This window comes from Limulus polyphemus, unplaced genomic scaffold (assembly GCF_000517525.1).
Source record: "Limulus polyphemus unplaced genomic scaffold, Limulus_polyphemus-2.1.2 Scaffold1001, whole genome shotgun sequence".
Classification (NCBI taxonomy): domain Eukaryota; kingdom Metazoa; phylum Arthropoda; class Merostomata; order Xiphosura; family Limulidae; genus Limulus; species Limulus polyphemus.
Genome location: NW_013666611.1, coordinates 16,223 through 29,945, shown reverse-complemented (window position 1 = coordinate 29,945; position 13,723 = coordinate 16,223). Strand labels below are relative to the sequence as shown.

Here is a 13,723-nt window from a genome sequence, read left to right as displayed (position 1 = left end):
GTGTAAACGATGGATGTGTTCTTTAAGTGACAGAATGAGGACCATGTTTAAACGATGGATGTGTTCTTTAAGTGACAGAATGAGGACCATGTGTAAACGATGGATTTGTTGTTTAAGTGACAGAATGAGGACCATGTTTAAACGATGGATGTGTTCTTTAAGTGACAGAATGAGGACCATGCTCAAACGATGGATGTGTTCTTTAAGTGACAGAATGAGGATCATGTTCAAGACAAGGTTTCCAGTTTGAAATATGAAAATTAAAGTGATATACGCTGTTATTTAAGTTCAGTTTTCTGTGCCATACCACTATTAAGCCTGACTGTGCACCCTTTATATGAGTGTCGTATTTAGTTCACCTTCGCAACTCTTCTTCTGTGTGGAGGACTGATTCCGGGCTGCACACCCTCAGCACACCTTCGCAACTCTTCGCTTTGTGTGACGGACCACCTTTTCCGGTTATGTACACTCTTTATATAGATGTTATTTGAGCATATCTTTGCAAGTTTTTAAGTACTAAATGACTCGTACAGTTTTAATGACAAGTAGATTGCTTTAACATTTTACGAATTTGAGGTTTGTTCTCGCCATAACAAGCATTACCGGTTGAACAGTATGGCATGGTTTTTAACTGGAAGTTTATTTCCTCACTGCTGGCTACAAGAAATAGTCGTCTTTACTTGGTCGGAACAGAAAGACTCTTGGCCAGATGTCCATGACGTATGATGATTGATCGTAGTTTTATCCCTCTGTCATCATTGGCCAGAAGCTAAAAGCCACTTGTGGGAGTCAGATGGCTGCATTGTAGAAAGTATTTTCCGGTCTTTTGATGATTATTTTCCTCCCGTTCTACTTGGAGATGTGACATAAAGACCATATAATAAATGAAACTCAAGATATACATGTGCAGACTGTGTCTGATCAGAGAGCAGTAGTTTATAGCTGTTAATCAGCCCGCCTCCACATTATCTGAAAAATAAAATAAAACGATAAAATAAAAACCAAATTATGAGATTGTTAGGAATTGTTTTGAATTTTTTAGCTTATTGACAACTTGGATGTTATCTAATGATTTTTCGTTTTCGCAGTAAAGTAATATTAGTAATTCTAAGAAAACATGAGTAGAATATTTTTTATAATACGTCAACACACTACAACTAACATAACCAGTGCCGACTACGCCTTTCGTCCAATAAGAGGGCTCAACAGGCCGTTTTGGATACTACAGACGCAGCGTCGTGGTGGTCTAAGGTGATATATATATATATATATAGCATCAGTCTTCATGAACAACAACTGTTTAGGTGTGAATCAGATTAAGCAAGTGACTTGTAATTAATATCAATTCTAGGTATATAAGAGCACTGGAAGTATCAGCGTCAAGTAAAATATGAAATTAATTAGTTTAAAAGTTTGAGTACAAATTACACCATAAATAAAGTCGTTAGCCAAAAAAACTAACATCTAATTTTAATTCCTATCTTCGTTCTTCATATGATATGAACTAACGTCCCCTGATGAGACAGCAGTAAGTTTGCGAACTTACAACGCTAAAATCCGGTGTTCGATTCCCCACGGTGGACACAGCGGATACCCCAATATGTCTTTGCTCTAAAAAACAAATAAATATAAACTAACATATATTTCTAAATCCTATCTTCGCTTTTTCTGTGATCTGATAATAAAATAAAACACCATTAAACAAATTTGACATCTAAAGTATTATGGATTCCAAGCAGTGTTAGATTTCAAGTTTATAGAACTGATGGTGTCCACTACTTTTGTAAGTTCTATTTTTGACTGTTCTAGCTGTCAAAATAGTTTTTAAATACTTATACATAGCTTTTAAATTTACAGAATTAACTATTATCTGTTTTAACCTCTCGCGCCACTCTACAGCAGTGCGTTGTCTGTCAGTCAGTCAGTAAAAAACTAAAATGACGTCACATAAGAAATGCTTAACGTTGCAATTTGTACTGTCGTGACGTCAGTAAAACGCGCGCTTGCCATGAATCACGAGAATAATTAAGCACTCTGTAAGCTACAACACAGCACTGCATGTGAACTTCTAAAGCAAGAAATAAAAATATTTGTTGCTCTTACTTTTGGTTTTATTTACTCTTTAAACAGAACATTTTCGGGGACCCTGCGGAAGTACATCAAGTAATTGTTATCTATTAGCTCCAGCTAAATAAGGTCGTGTCTGTATCTAGACTTAAGTGTTGTTGTTTGTTTTCTTACAGTAGACTGAAGGTATAAAAATATGAATATAGGCTTCTAAAACTGAAGTTAATAACTTTCTTGTCTTTAAATTCACGGTAATGAATCGAAAATTAAATTGATAATAATTCGATATTTTATTGTAACTAAAGTACATGTAAAGCATTTTAAGTAATATGAATTGTTTTCTTCTATTTGAAATAAGAACAAAGACTCGTGTTTTCATGGCAAAGATTTCCTCTGTGAACCTCCTCTAGGTGGCACAGGTTTCTTTGCCTTTTCTGTCTCAGTCGGAACGAAATTCAAAAACGAAGTTAAGTGTGTTTTAGACTGAGTCTCTGTGTGAAAAGAAACGTCCTGGTACATTACAAAGTTGTTGTGTAGTTCAAGTGTGTATTGTTATTTAGCTCAAAATTGAGCAGACACACGAAACAAGTATCGAATTAAAAGAAAAATGTACACCCAAGCATATATTGATGCAGCCTCCAAATGTGGGCGATTAACATGTAGCCCCTCAGTAGGTGGGCGTTAAAGTATGTGGATTAAAACGCTAAAAATTAGGTTTCGATTCCCGCTTAACAACAAACAAACGATGACTATTATAAATTAACACAGTACAGCAAGCCCACCTTCCTCACCGGGCCTGTCATGGCCTAATGGACGCTCAACTCGCAACCTGTATGCCGCGAGTTCGAATCTTCTTACCGAATATGCTCATTCTTGCAGTCGTGGAGGTGATATAATATGACGGTTAATCCCACTTTTCTTCAGTTAAATAGCAACCTATGAGTTAGCGGGTGGTGGTGAATAGCTGCCTTCCCTCTAGTTTATTTCTTCTAAACTAGGGAGGGCTCGAGCAGATAACCCTCGAGCAGTTTTGCGCGAAATTCCACAAACATTCTTTCGTTTTAATATTCTCCTAGCTAGCTTTTGGATACAATTACAGCAACCGTATTCAGGTTCTCTCGTCTAAAATCAGCTGTTCTAACTGAGAATATAATCAACAATTACAGCAACCGTATTCAGGTTCTCTCGTCTAAAAGCAACTGTTCTAACTGAGAATATAATCAAAGAATCCTTAATCATACCTCTTTTTTCAGTCCTTCTGTAGGAAATGAATTATACATAAAGACGTAACCTCGAGTCAGAAAAATAAGAACATTTAATTTGGTTTACGAATATTTTTATGTTAGTTTTTTCAAATGTATATAACAAGTGGACAAATTATTTGAATTATTTTTCTTTCATTACGTACATTTCAATACTATTAAATTTTTCTTATTTGTATCGTATAACATTTGCCAGTTTTACAAAGTACAATCTCGACAGCAGCTTTTTTTTCATTAAAAACGCGTTTCTTAATCTTCTTTAATAACCTTCTCCTCCTCCTCGTTTTAAAATTATTGTTATCGCCTGACCAAGGGGTGTTAGTAGGTACACTTGAAACTTCTTAGCTTGTGCTCTCGAAATACTTGTCCCGAAATCCACAAGTACTCAACCTTTCTTTTCGTATGTTACACCTTCTCCAATCGTCATCTAGCAATAGAAGTAGTCGTTTCTTAGTTGTTCAAACGGGATACGTATCTAACCAGTGACCCAAGTTCCTTATCAAGGAATCTTGCCAGTTATCACATGGTATAGTATTTTATAACAATTGACCAATCTAAATTTTATTTATGGATTGTCCTTTGAAAGGTATTTTTCCACCCTTATTTTTTTTCTTACATTTCTTTCATTCAAGCCACTTTACACTTATATATTTGTTCATCTATCATTGTATCTATTTGTATCTGTCTTTCTCCCAGTTTGAAGATTGCCGTAATGTCGAAAATATTGATTTTTCACCGTCCCTGGTGTGCTTGGTCTGCAAATAGGCACGGTAGACATCAAGAGACCCGATGTCGAGGTTATAAGGCTAAGCTGATTGATATATATCCTCTCACTCTTTATAGCTGCAGTGGTAAGCAAACAGCTGTTAAACATATCTCTGTTTATCACATCACGTGCATCGTGGTGATACCAATAAATCACCGCTGATTACGCTCTAGGTAAATACACAACGTGCTGTATACGTGAGACCGACTGAACAAAGTCGTAGTTGTTGCAGGCTTTCTGGCGGAAGGTTTTGGCCGCAAGTAACGGGTTAAAACAATAAGAACAAAGAAGATATAATGCGTTTGTATTAGATCTTCATGAAACTGTTGTCCGACTTTTTAATGAAAATAAATTAATAAAACTGTTGTAGGTAAGAATGTGTTTACAATGTTGGGTGATGAGACAAACATACTACCCAAAACTACTTTTGTTTAGTAAGAAAAAATACTGTCTACAGTGCTAATGTTGTGATACAACACAACAAATTACTGCTGTGTGATAAAAAGAACTGAGTATATGGTGTTAATACTTTAGCAAAAGACACAAAACTACTGTTGTGAAATACGAAAAATACTACCCATAGTAGTAATGGTGTGATACAACACATACAGCTACTGTAAATAGCACGCGTTGTTTTTACCATACGCTGTTAACACCAGAAATGGTTCGGTTCGTGTCAAACAATTCAGCTTCCTACGTTAGAGAGACAGTGTAGGAACAAATAACATTATCCTTGTCATATGGAGCTTAACGTAAACGGGGAGGAAGTGAATTTTAATCCATGTGCTTCGTCACATCTTTTACACGTTCGAAGATTATCTGTGTACGTTTAGTTTGCCGCCTCTATTTCCTTAAAATGATATAATTGTCCTGATCTAGCTACACGCTTTATTGTGCAAATGTGCTTTTAGCTGCAGTAGATAAAGGAATGACATGTTGATAAGCCTCTAATTTAGGGAAACTCGTATCTTTCAGATGTCAGCCAGACGTATAAACTCAAATGGAGTTTAGTAATGAACTTTAAACTTATGCTGAGTCTTCCCATCATTCTGTGTGTCAACAAATGTTTATGAATTAGTACAATTGCTGTAGACAAACAGTGGATCGAGTGTTTAGAAAAAGTTTGAGTCATCAAAAATCCACAACAGGTAGCGACATCCGTTAAGTAGTGTTGCTGTATAAAATGCGTTCCATCATTGTCAGTTAATGTTTTGTAGCAGTCACCTCGGGATATATACTTCACAGCACTGAGAAAATCCTGAGCAGCCATTATCCATTATATCTTGTGAATGGCCTGAGTGACCTTTTAGGTTTTTCAGTATTTCAGTAAAGCTTATAATTTGGCCTTAGTTTTATCAATTAATATAAATGATATATAGTCGGATCAACAATGATCTTATACAACCATTTTACTCATGTTAGCCACCAGAGGCACTAAAACTGATAACAATCCAAATTACAGATGTACGGACATTTTGTTTTTTTACCGCCATTTTTTAAAAGCGAGATTTCTTTACCCTTTTTCTAGTATTATAATAACTCCAGTGCTACACGACTATAAGTTAAAATTTATGAAGGTTGTATCATTTTTGGACTCTGTACTTCTGTTGTTGTTGTATTTTTTACGTCTATGTATTTTTATCACACTGAACTCTTTCAAGTATTTTCCATTTTATTATTTACACAATATTTCTTTCTCACGTTTCGACTTCTCTTTCACCTTTTTGAATACACAACACCGATGGACCTAAGATTCCTGAGAAAATATTGCATTCAGAATTATATGCAGCCAATAGCATGCTGAATACTCTTAGTGTATGCGTTCACGAGATAGAAAATGTTCTTGTTGTCGTTACTCTTTTCTACTAAACACACTTAAAGTTTTTTAGATTTTACAACTAATTAGTATTAAAGTGTAAATCAGTCTTCTATCACTCAGTAGGCCAATCGTGGCCTAGTGGTTAGCGTGCCCTGATTGTTAATCCGAGGGTTTTATATGCTCCACGCTTTGGGACTTTAGGTGCATTATAAGAGTAACGGTAAAACCCTATTATTTGATCAGACAAGAGTAGTCCAAGAGTTGGCGGTGGGTGGTGTTCACTAGCTGAGTTCCCTCTAGTCTATCACTATTAACTTAGAGACAGCTAATCGCAGATAGCCCTTGTGTAACTGTATGTGAATATTCTGAAACAATCGCTAAGCTGCCTTAGCTTATAACTTGAGTAATTGAAATGTGCATTGAAAGAAGTATCAAAGCTGGACTATTTTCTGATGTTAGTGAATTTAACAGGTAAAAAGGCACAACTGCATACACGAATTACAGAGTCTAATTACAAAAAAAAATATGCAGTAGAAATTATGAACCAAATAAAGGCAGTTTCTAAGGCATTATTCGCAGAAAGAATGGCGGGAAATAATGACTTTGGCTTCCAGATAATAAAGAAAATTGATTTCGTGCGTTCCTTTCCTAGGAAGCACTTGAAAGAAAGAAATTTTTCACTTGTCAGAAATACAGACGTGCAATTTGTTGTGATGACTTATAGCCTATAATGTCATTACATCCATTCTTCTATACTTCATGGTAAAGTGAAAAATTACTTCCTGCTGGGCATGACGTCCTTATACTTAATTATTATTTTTTAGAAAAACAACAACATATCTGGGTTTCAAAGGTTCAGTAACTTTTTCACAAATGTTTATTTCTCAAATAGAGGATAATATCGGAGGTGGGAGGGGATTAAACGTAAAATAATAATATTCTGATCCAGAAAGTTGGACTTGTGTTATCGTTAACTGTCTTGTGGTAATCGTTAGTGGTTCAGCATAGTTTTAACGAACTTTCATGGTAAGTAACAAACCAATGTGACATATACATAGATGATAATGGTACTGTAGGACCCTTTTTATTTCCAATACAAATACTTCTATAACATTCACTGTTTTGCACTGGAGATAGAGATCATAAGAGAAATTAATAATCACATAATTATATAAAACAAATAGTTATAGAACTTGTAGATTAGTTTACACGTATAAAATAAGCTCCTTCTGTATCTGTAAAACTGATTTTCTAGCTTGTATGTAATAACTGAGAAATGCTTAGGAACAGAAACCGTTTGGTATAACAGTTTTCAATTATATTTATCCTGAACCGGAAATATTTGGACAAAAAGCTCTTTCTCCTAACTTTAATAAAGACACTTGCATGCCTGAATAATGTTAGTTAATTTTTGGTACATCAAAACACAATGTCTTTCACCTAACTTCAACAAAGACACTTGCATGCCTGAATAATGTTAGTTAATTGTTGACACATCAGAACACAATGTCTTTCACCTAACTTCAACAAAGACACTTGCATGCCTGAATAATGTTAGTTAATTTTTGGTACATTAGAACACAATGTCTTTCACCTAACTTAACAAAGACACTTGCATGCCTGAATAATGTTAGTTAATTTTTGGTACATTAGAACACAATGTCTTTCACCTAACTTTAACAAAGACACTTGCATGCCCGAATAATGTTAGTTAATTGTTAATACATTAGAACACAATGCTTTCTAAGTATTAGACAAGATATCTCTCACTTCCATGACTGTCTACACTAAAACAAAATATGCTTGGCAGTATTTCAGAGGTGGGGGAAAAGCAGTTTTATAAACAAATTTATAATAATACATTTCGACAAGTCTTATAAACATGCAAGAATAACCATGGTAGGACTGGTCACATATCAGACTGAAATACTGATTAAAATTCTTTAAAATTTACAAATTATAAAGATGAAAATAAATAGATATCTAGCAAGAGAGAGAGAGAGAACTCGAAAGCAGGTAGGTATGTAATGAAAATATTATACAGCTATTTAAGAAGGTAACTGTAGGCAGAACGAAGGAACAACATGTTGTGTCTGTCTTCACAACTATAGCTATAGTTTCAAAAAAAGAATTTCTAGTGTTGTATGCATTTATGTCTACATATATTTAATGTTGGTCGAGTACCTTACGATAGTTGTAAGATGTCACGAGTAACAGTAAGTAGGTTGAGTAACTTGTGATAGTTGTAAGATGTCACGAGTAACAGTAAGTAGGTTGAGTACCTTGTGATAGTTGTAAGATGTCACGAGTAACAGTAAGTAGGTTGAGTAACTTGTGATAGTTGTAAGATGTCACGAGTAACAGTAAGTAGGTTGAGTAACTTGTGATAGTTGTAAGATGTCACGAGTAACAGTAAGTAGGTTGAGTACCTTATGATAGTTGTAAGATGTCACGAGTAACAGTAAGTAGGTTGAGTAACTTGTGATAGTTGTAAGATGTCACGAGTAACAGTAAGTAGGTTGAGTAACTTGTGATAGTTGTAAGATGTCACGAGTAACAGTAAGTAGGTTGAGTAACTTGTGATAGTTGTAAGATGTCACGAGTGTGGTTTAGTAACTTAATCGTCTTATTACTGTTGTATAAAGACAGTTTGTAGTATAGATAATGAAGTCAAGGCTCTTCGGTAATGTTATTAATATCAGCAACAACGTTTATCATGGTAATTTTCATTGAATATTTTGTTTTTAAGAAGTTTTATCAAACCTTTGTAATCCCATATTATTTTTTGCATCAGATGTTTAGAGTAGGGACCATCTCTACTTATATAAATAATTCATCTTTAATAAATCTGTACCATTAACGACAACTATATTTTTAAAATGTAAAAATGATTTTCAATATTTGGCTTATCATTTAGAAACATTGATAAGTAAAAATTTAAAAAATATTTAAACCTTATCAAAACTGTATTAAAAATACGTTTTCATAACGTATAGTTGATGTGTTTAATTCTGGAATTTACTGGTTGGTTATTTTGCCAATTTTTCAAGGCTTATGACAGTAATGTGATTATAAAGGTAACTCCATATCTATAATTGACCGCGCATTGAAAACTGTTTGCTCGAGAATAACAAAATTTATTCGAAGGCACATTAAAAACCATAAATTTCATTTAGTGTTTCAAAACTATGCTATATTGCACACCTAAATCTCGTTTCTTTTTTGTCAAAGTAGCATTACTTTTATTTTTCTTCCTCCCCTCTCTTTCTCCAATACGAGAATCTTAATTTGAATAAAATGTGTAACAACGCACAAGATACTGCGAGAATAAATTAATACTATCCAGAACAGACGATAATTACATTAACTTGATTCAAGGATATGCTGGATACGCTGATTAAGAATGACGAAAAGCATGATGAACACTTTCTGTGACAGATTTTTAAACGCATTTATCATGTTCAAACTTTCTTGGGTAAATCTGCTGAATCTCAATGTACCTCTGATAAAAATTTGGTTTTCAGATAATATCATTTTAAATTCGGAGTTTTCTTTATAATTACCTTATATGTAAAACGTGAGTATATAACCATTGTTTTTTTTCGAATTTGTGCTCTTCTTCGTTGATGTCATTTTAATTTTAATTAACTCTGACAATTCACTGGTTATTTATTTCTTAATCTTTCTGTTGAAAGGTTTGCCTTTCCAGAGTTATTTTTCTCGAGCACTGAATATTGTATTAAAAATTAGTTGCAAAATTAAATACTTAAAGCTATTTTTGATAGTTGCCTTCAAACTTGAGTGTATACTAATATATACTGAATGATATTAAAAAACATATTGTGAGTTTAATACACTTCGGTATTTATTTTTATTAATATAGTATCATTTTTCATTACATACGCGAGCAGATGGTAAGTATATAACAATCTTATTATTGTAGTACTGACTAAAACCACCAGGAGAACATATTCTCCAGATGTGCTAGTCATCTCTTTTTAATTCCAGGAATACTAGATAAGAAAAACAAGATATATTTTTGAAAAAAAAAAACAGATAACATTAATACACTGTGCGATGATACATCATGAACAAAGAGAATAGCAAACTGAAGTCTGATGATACATTGCAAATGACTGATATCCTGAAAGGTCTGTCTTGTAATTTCTGAGTTTGACTCTGTAAGAAGATTGTATGAACTTGATACAGTATATATTGTGTCAGTCTATGGCATTTAGAGAAGTTGTCTGTACAATATCTTTTCATCTTGGTTCAAAGTGCTGCTGGATCCTTGTTTATATCAAGGTACATGAAATCGGGTTTTCGTCTGCCACTACTTAACTGATCGTGGAGTGATACTTATGTACCAAAGCATTTTCACTCAGGCAACATATTGTAAAAATGTTTTGCAGCATTTGATCACTAATCAATTTTTACATTTAACTTCGTTATGATGAAGTGTTCTTTTTAAGTTCAATACTGCACAATGATCTGCGTATTCCTTACCGCAATGATCAATCCCCTAATTTAAGCATTATTAGCCTTCAAACTTTCCGCTGAGCCACTGGGATGGCAATTTTGTGTGAGTTTGACATTTGAACTATTTAGCTTAAACGATTAATCTCTAACTATATTTACCTTTACACCAGATTAGGTGAAAAATTCAGTTAAAAACATCACACGTACAGTTAAGGAGTTGAAGACAGCATCCTCCTGAACTCTGTATAACGTTAGCTTTTTCATGCTGAGTGCTATTACGACGTGTTTTTATCTTTAAAAAATACAACAGTCGACAGAAATAATGTAATCGCAAACACTAATGCAACATATATATATATATACATGGCTCTCGGCTCACGCAAAATCCAACTATTATTTTTTTTTCCTCTACAGGGATCAGTGACGTGGCCGAAGTCCAGCTTCACAATCCACCTCGAGAAAAGGACTTGGTTCCCGGCAGAGAGCTGGTACTCCGATGTAAAGCTGATGGAAGCTCTAACATCAGCTACGAGTGGTTCCACAATGGTAACAAGATCTCCAGAAGCAACAGGGTATCCATTCGCCACAGACGACTCCACATTCACAAACTGACCCTTGAAGATAACGGCATTTATTCCTGTCGTGGTGTTAATGAAGCTGGGGTTTTAGAAAGCACCAACAACTTTGCCCTTCGTTTAAAAAGTGGGTCGTACATTTTTTTAAAGAGAGATATAAAAGAACTTGGAAACAAGTATTGAAGTTACATTCCAATAAAGCAATGAATGATTTAATTTTTTGTTTAACATAACAAGATGGTCTAACGCCAACCACGAAAACTACAGTGCCGAATATTCGAAAACAACTTTGTTATATGAACGTAATGTAGTGCTATAGTGTTAGTTGTTTAATCTCAGCGGAAAATAGTGCAAATAGAAACTCAATGTCCTTAAATATAATATTGATGGATGTTCCAACTTTTACTTCATGGAATTGTTTAGCGTATTACTTGACAAAATATAGCGATTCAACTTTTATTGTGTCTTATGTTAATCACAGTTATTAACTCAGTTATATACAATTTTCGTTGTAACAGAAGCATATCTAATTTGTGGATATTTTACATGTTGTTTTGAACAGGACTAGCCTTAAAATTCACTTGTGGAAATTAGATGTAGTAAAATATAATCATTATAAGTTTCCAGTAAACTATGTCACATTCAGTTTCATATTTCTAATCAGAATTTGTGCACACAGTGATTCCCGTTATATACATAGGCCTTCAAAGTGGTAATCAAAATACAGTAGCTAATGGCCGTCAGTAAATAAAGGAATCTAGTGATAAATATGTAAACAGTATATATCATAATGACTTCCAGGTAAACAGGTGCCATGTATTCTGAAGCTTCCACAAGACGTTACTGTAAGGAAGGACGATACTGCTGTGTTTGACTGTGTATATGAAAATGCTGTGTCTGTACAGTGGTACTACCATAACAAAGAAGCCATTCTCCACAACAGTTCAAGGTAAATACCTGGATAATTTCTTTGGATTATACACTGTATTTATTTTTCCCCTCAGCGTCTGCTTTTTGTCGTTGTTGTTTTACTGAACAGATTTATTTTCTATTAGAAACGTATTTAGCTGTATATAAAATGAAGGAGTTTTGAATTTAAAAAAAGGCCATTCTAAATTACAAACACAAAAGAATCAAAAACTTCATCTTTGTTTACATAGTGATATTTTGAATTTGGTATTTGCAACTTGTGTACCTTATACGACACACTGATTAAAAGGCCAGGTCAGAGACCCCAAGACTCAGACTTAATTGTTCTTAATTTAGAGCTGCTAACTAGAGAAAAGGCAAAGAATTAGTAGTGCTCAACGCCTACATGGTTACTCTTAACCGAATATCGGGACTGACCGTTACTTCTGTAATACGCCCACCGCTGCAAGTGCGAAACGTGTTCATCAGCATATCGCGGGTTTGAACCTTGGTCTTCCCAAGTCATAGCCTAGCACTAACTACCATATTACACCCAACCTATACATAATAAAGTGTCTGACGAAAACCATACTTGCATAATCGTAGGAGTTGAAAGAAGTATAAAAGGTCAAACTTTAAAAGAATTACCGAATAATTTGAAACACTGTTTATTCTAATAGCTATCACGTGACAAATGAGTTTCGCCTATGCTGAACATTGACGGAAGTCTTAGCCAATAAATAGTTGACCAAATGTTGGAAGCGAAGATCAAACAATTATGTTCACAGTTACTATAATACTGAATTAATGTGTTTCAAAACTATGAGGAAAAAAATGCACGAACTGTTGTAATTAGTGATGAAGACACAACTGTATTTAATAATTAGGCGAACTGAAAACATCAGGCATAAGAAGAAACAAAGATTACACAACGTATATTCCTCTGGGTATATAAATACATTCAATAACTTTTAATTTCCTCAAGAATTCTAGTTATTAATATAAGGAAACCATTCATCGATCAGTGTGGATGAATTTTGTCTTATCGTTCAAGTTTGTAAAGATTCAATTATTTAATTTTTCAATCGTAAAAAAATAAAACCTCTTGCATGTTTTATGTTTGAGAAACTATTGACAGTATAAATATCAAAATTACCCATAAGTATCCATACAAAAACTATACGTTCTGGTAAGGAATGTTAAAAAACGCTTTGAGACACTGAAGCCAAAACTTCCAAGTAAATTTAAATAATTCGTAATCCATACAGTTACTGACTCAACTATTCAAATTTTAAGTGTGATTTTACTTCACTTCATTATTATATGCTGCAATCATACTATTTGTATAACAGCATAGTTACCATAGAAACGAAATATCTAGCCTAATATATTCGTTACAGTAATGTAAAGTCTCCTGAAGTTCATTTCAGGCGCCATCAAACGGTGCAGGCGGAAGTTTTGTAATTTATTGCTTCTGGGCACGCAATGCCTAACATTCAGAAACAAAATAAACTACTAACTAGTTGCTTATTAATACCCAGGATTTGATGGGGGATGGGAAATTAATAACGTTCAGAATTATATTTTTAACAAAGCACTCTGGAAACTATACCAATGAAGCGATTGAAGAAACATTTCTTGTAAAGCAAATTTTGTAGATCTGGAGTGAACATATACACAGCATGTATATATATATATTAGTAAATTAATAAATTTATCAGCAAAAGGCTGATAAAACAAGAAAAAAAAACATATATTTGTGGCTATTTACAGTAGAAATTGTGAATTCAAAACGCAAAGGAAAGCAAAGATATTTGACTTTAATTTTACAGCCGATAACATTCCC

At 33.9% G+C, this 13,723-nt stretch overlaps 1 protein-coding gene across 1 annotated transcript in view; it reads left to right on the top strand.

Moving 5' to 3' along the window:
• Positions 1 to 13,723, top strand: part of LOC106461627 (inactive tyrosine-protein kinase 7-like) — a 62,251-nt gene that overhangs the window by 32,665 nt on the left and 15,863 nt on the right. The window contains exons 3-4 of the mRNA XM_022388633.1: positions 10,808 to 11,095; positions 11,770 to 11,917. Of these exons, the coding sequence (XP_022244341.1) occupies positions 10,808 to 11,095; positions 11,770 to 11,917 (436 nt within the window). The remainder of the gene's footprint in view (positions 1 to 10,807; positions 11,096 to 11,769; positions 11,918 to 13,723) is intronic.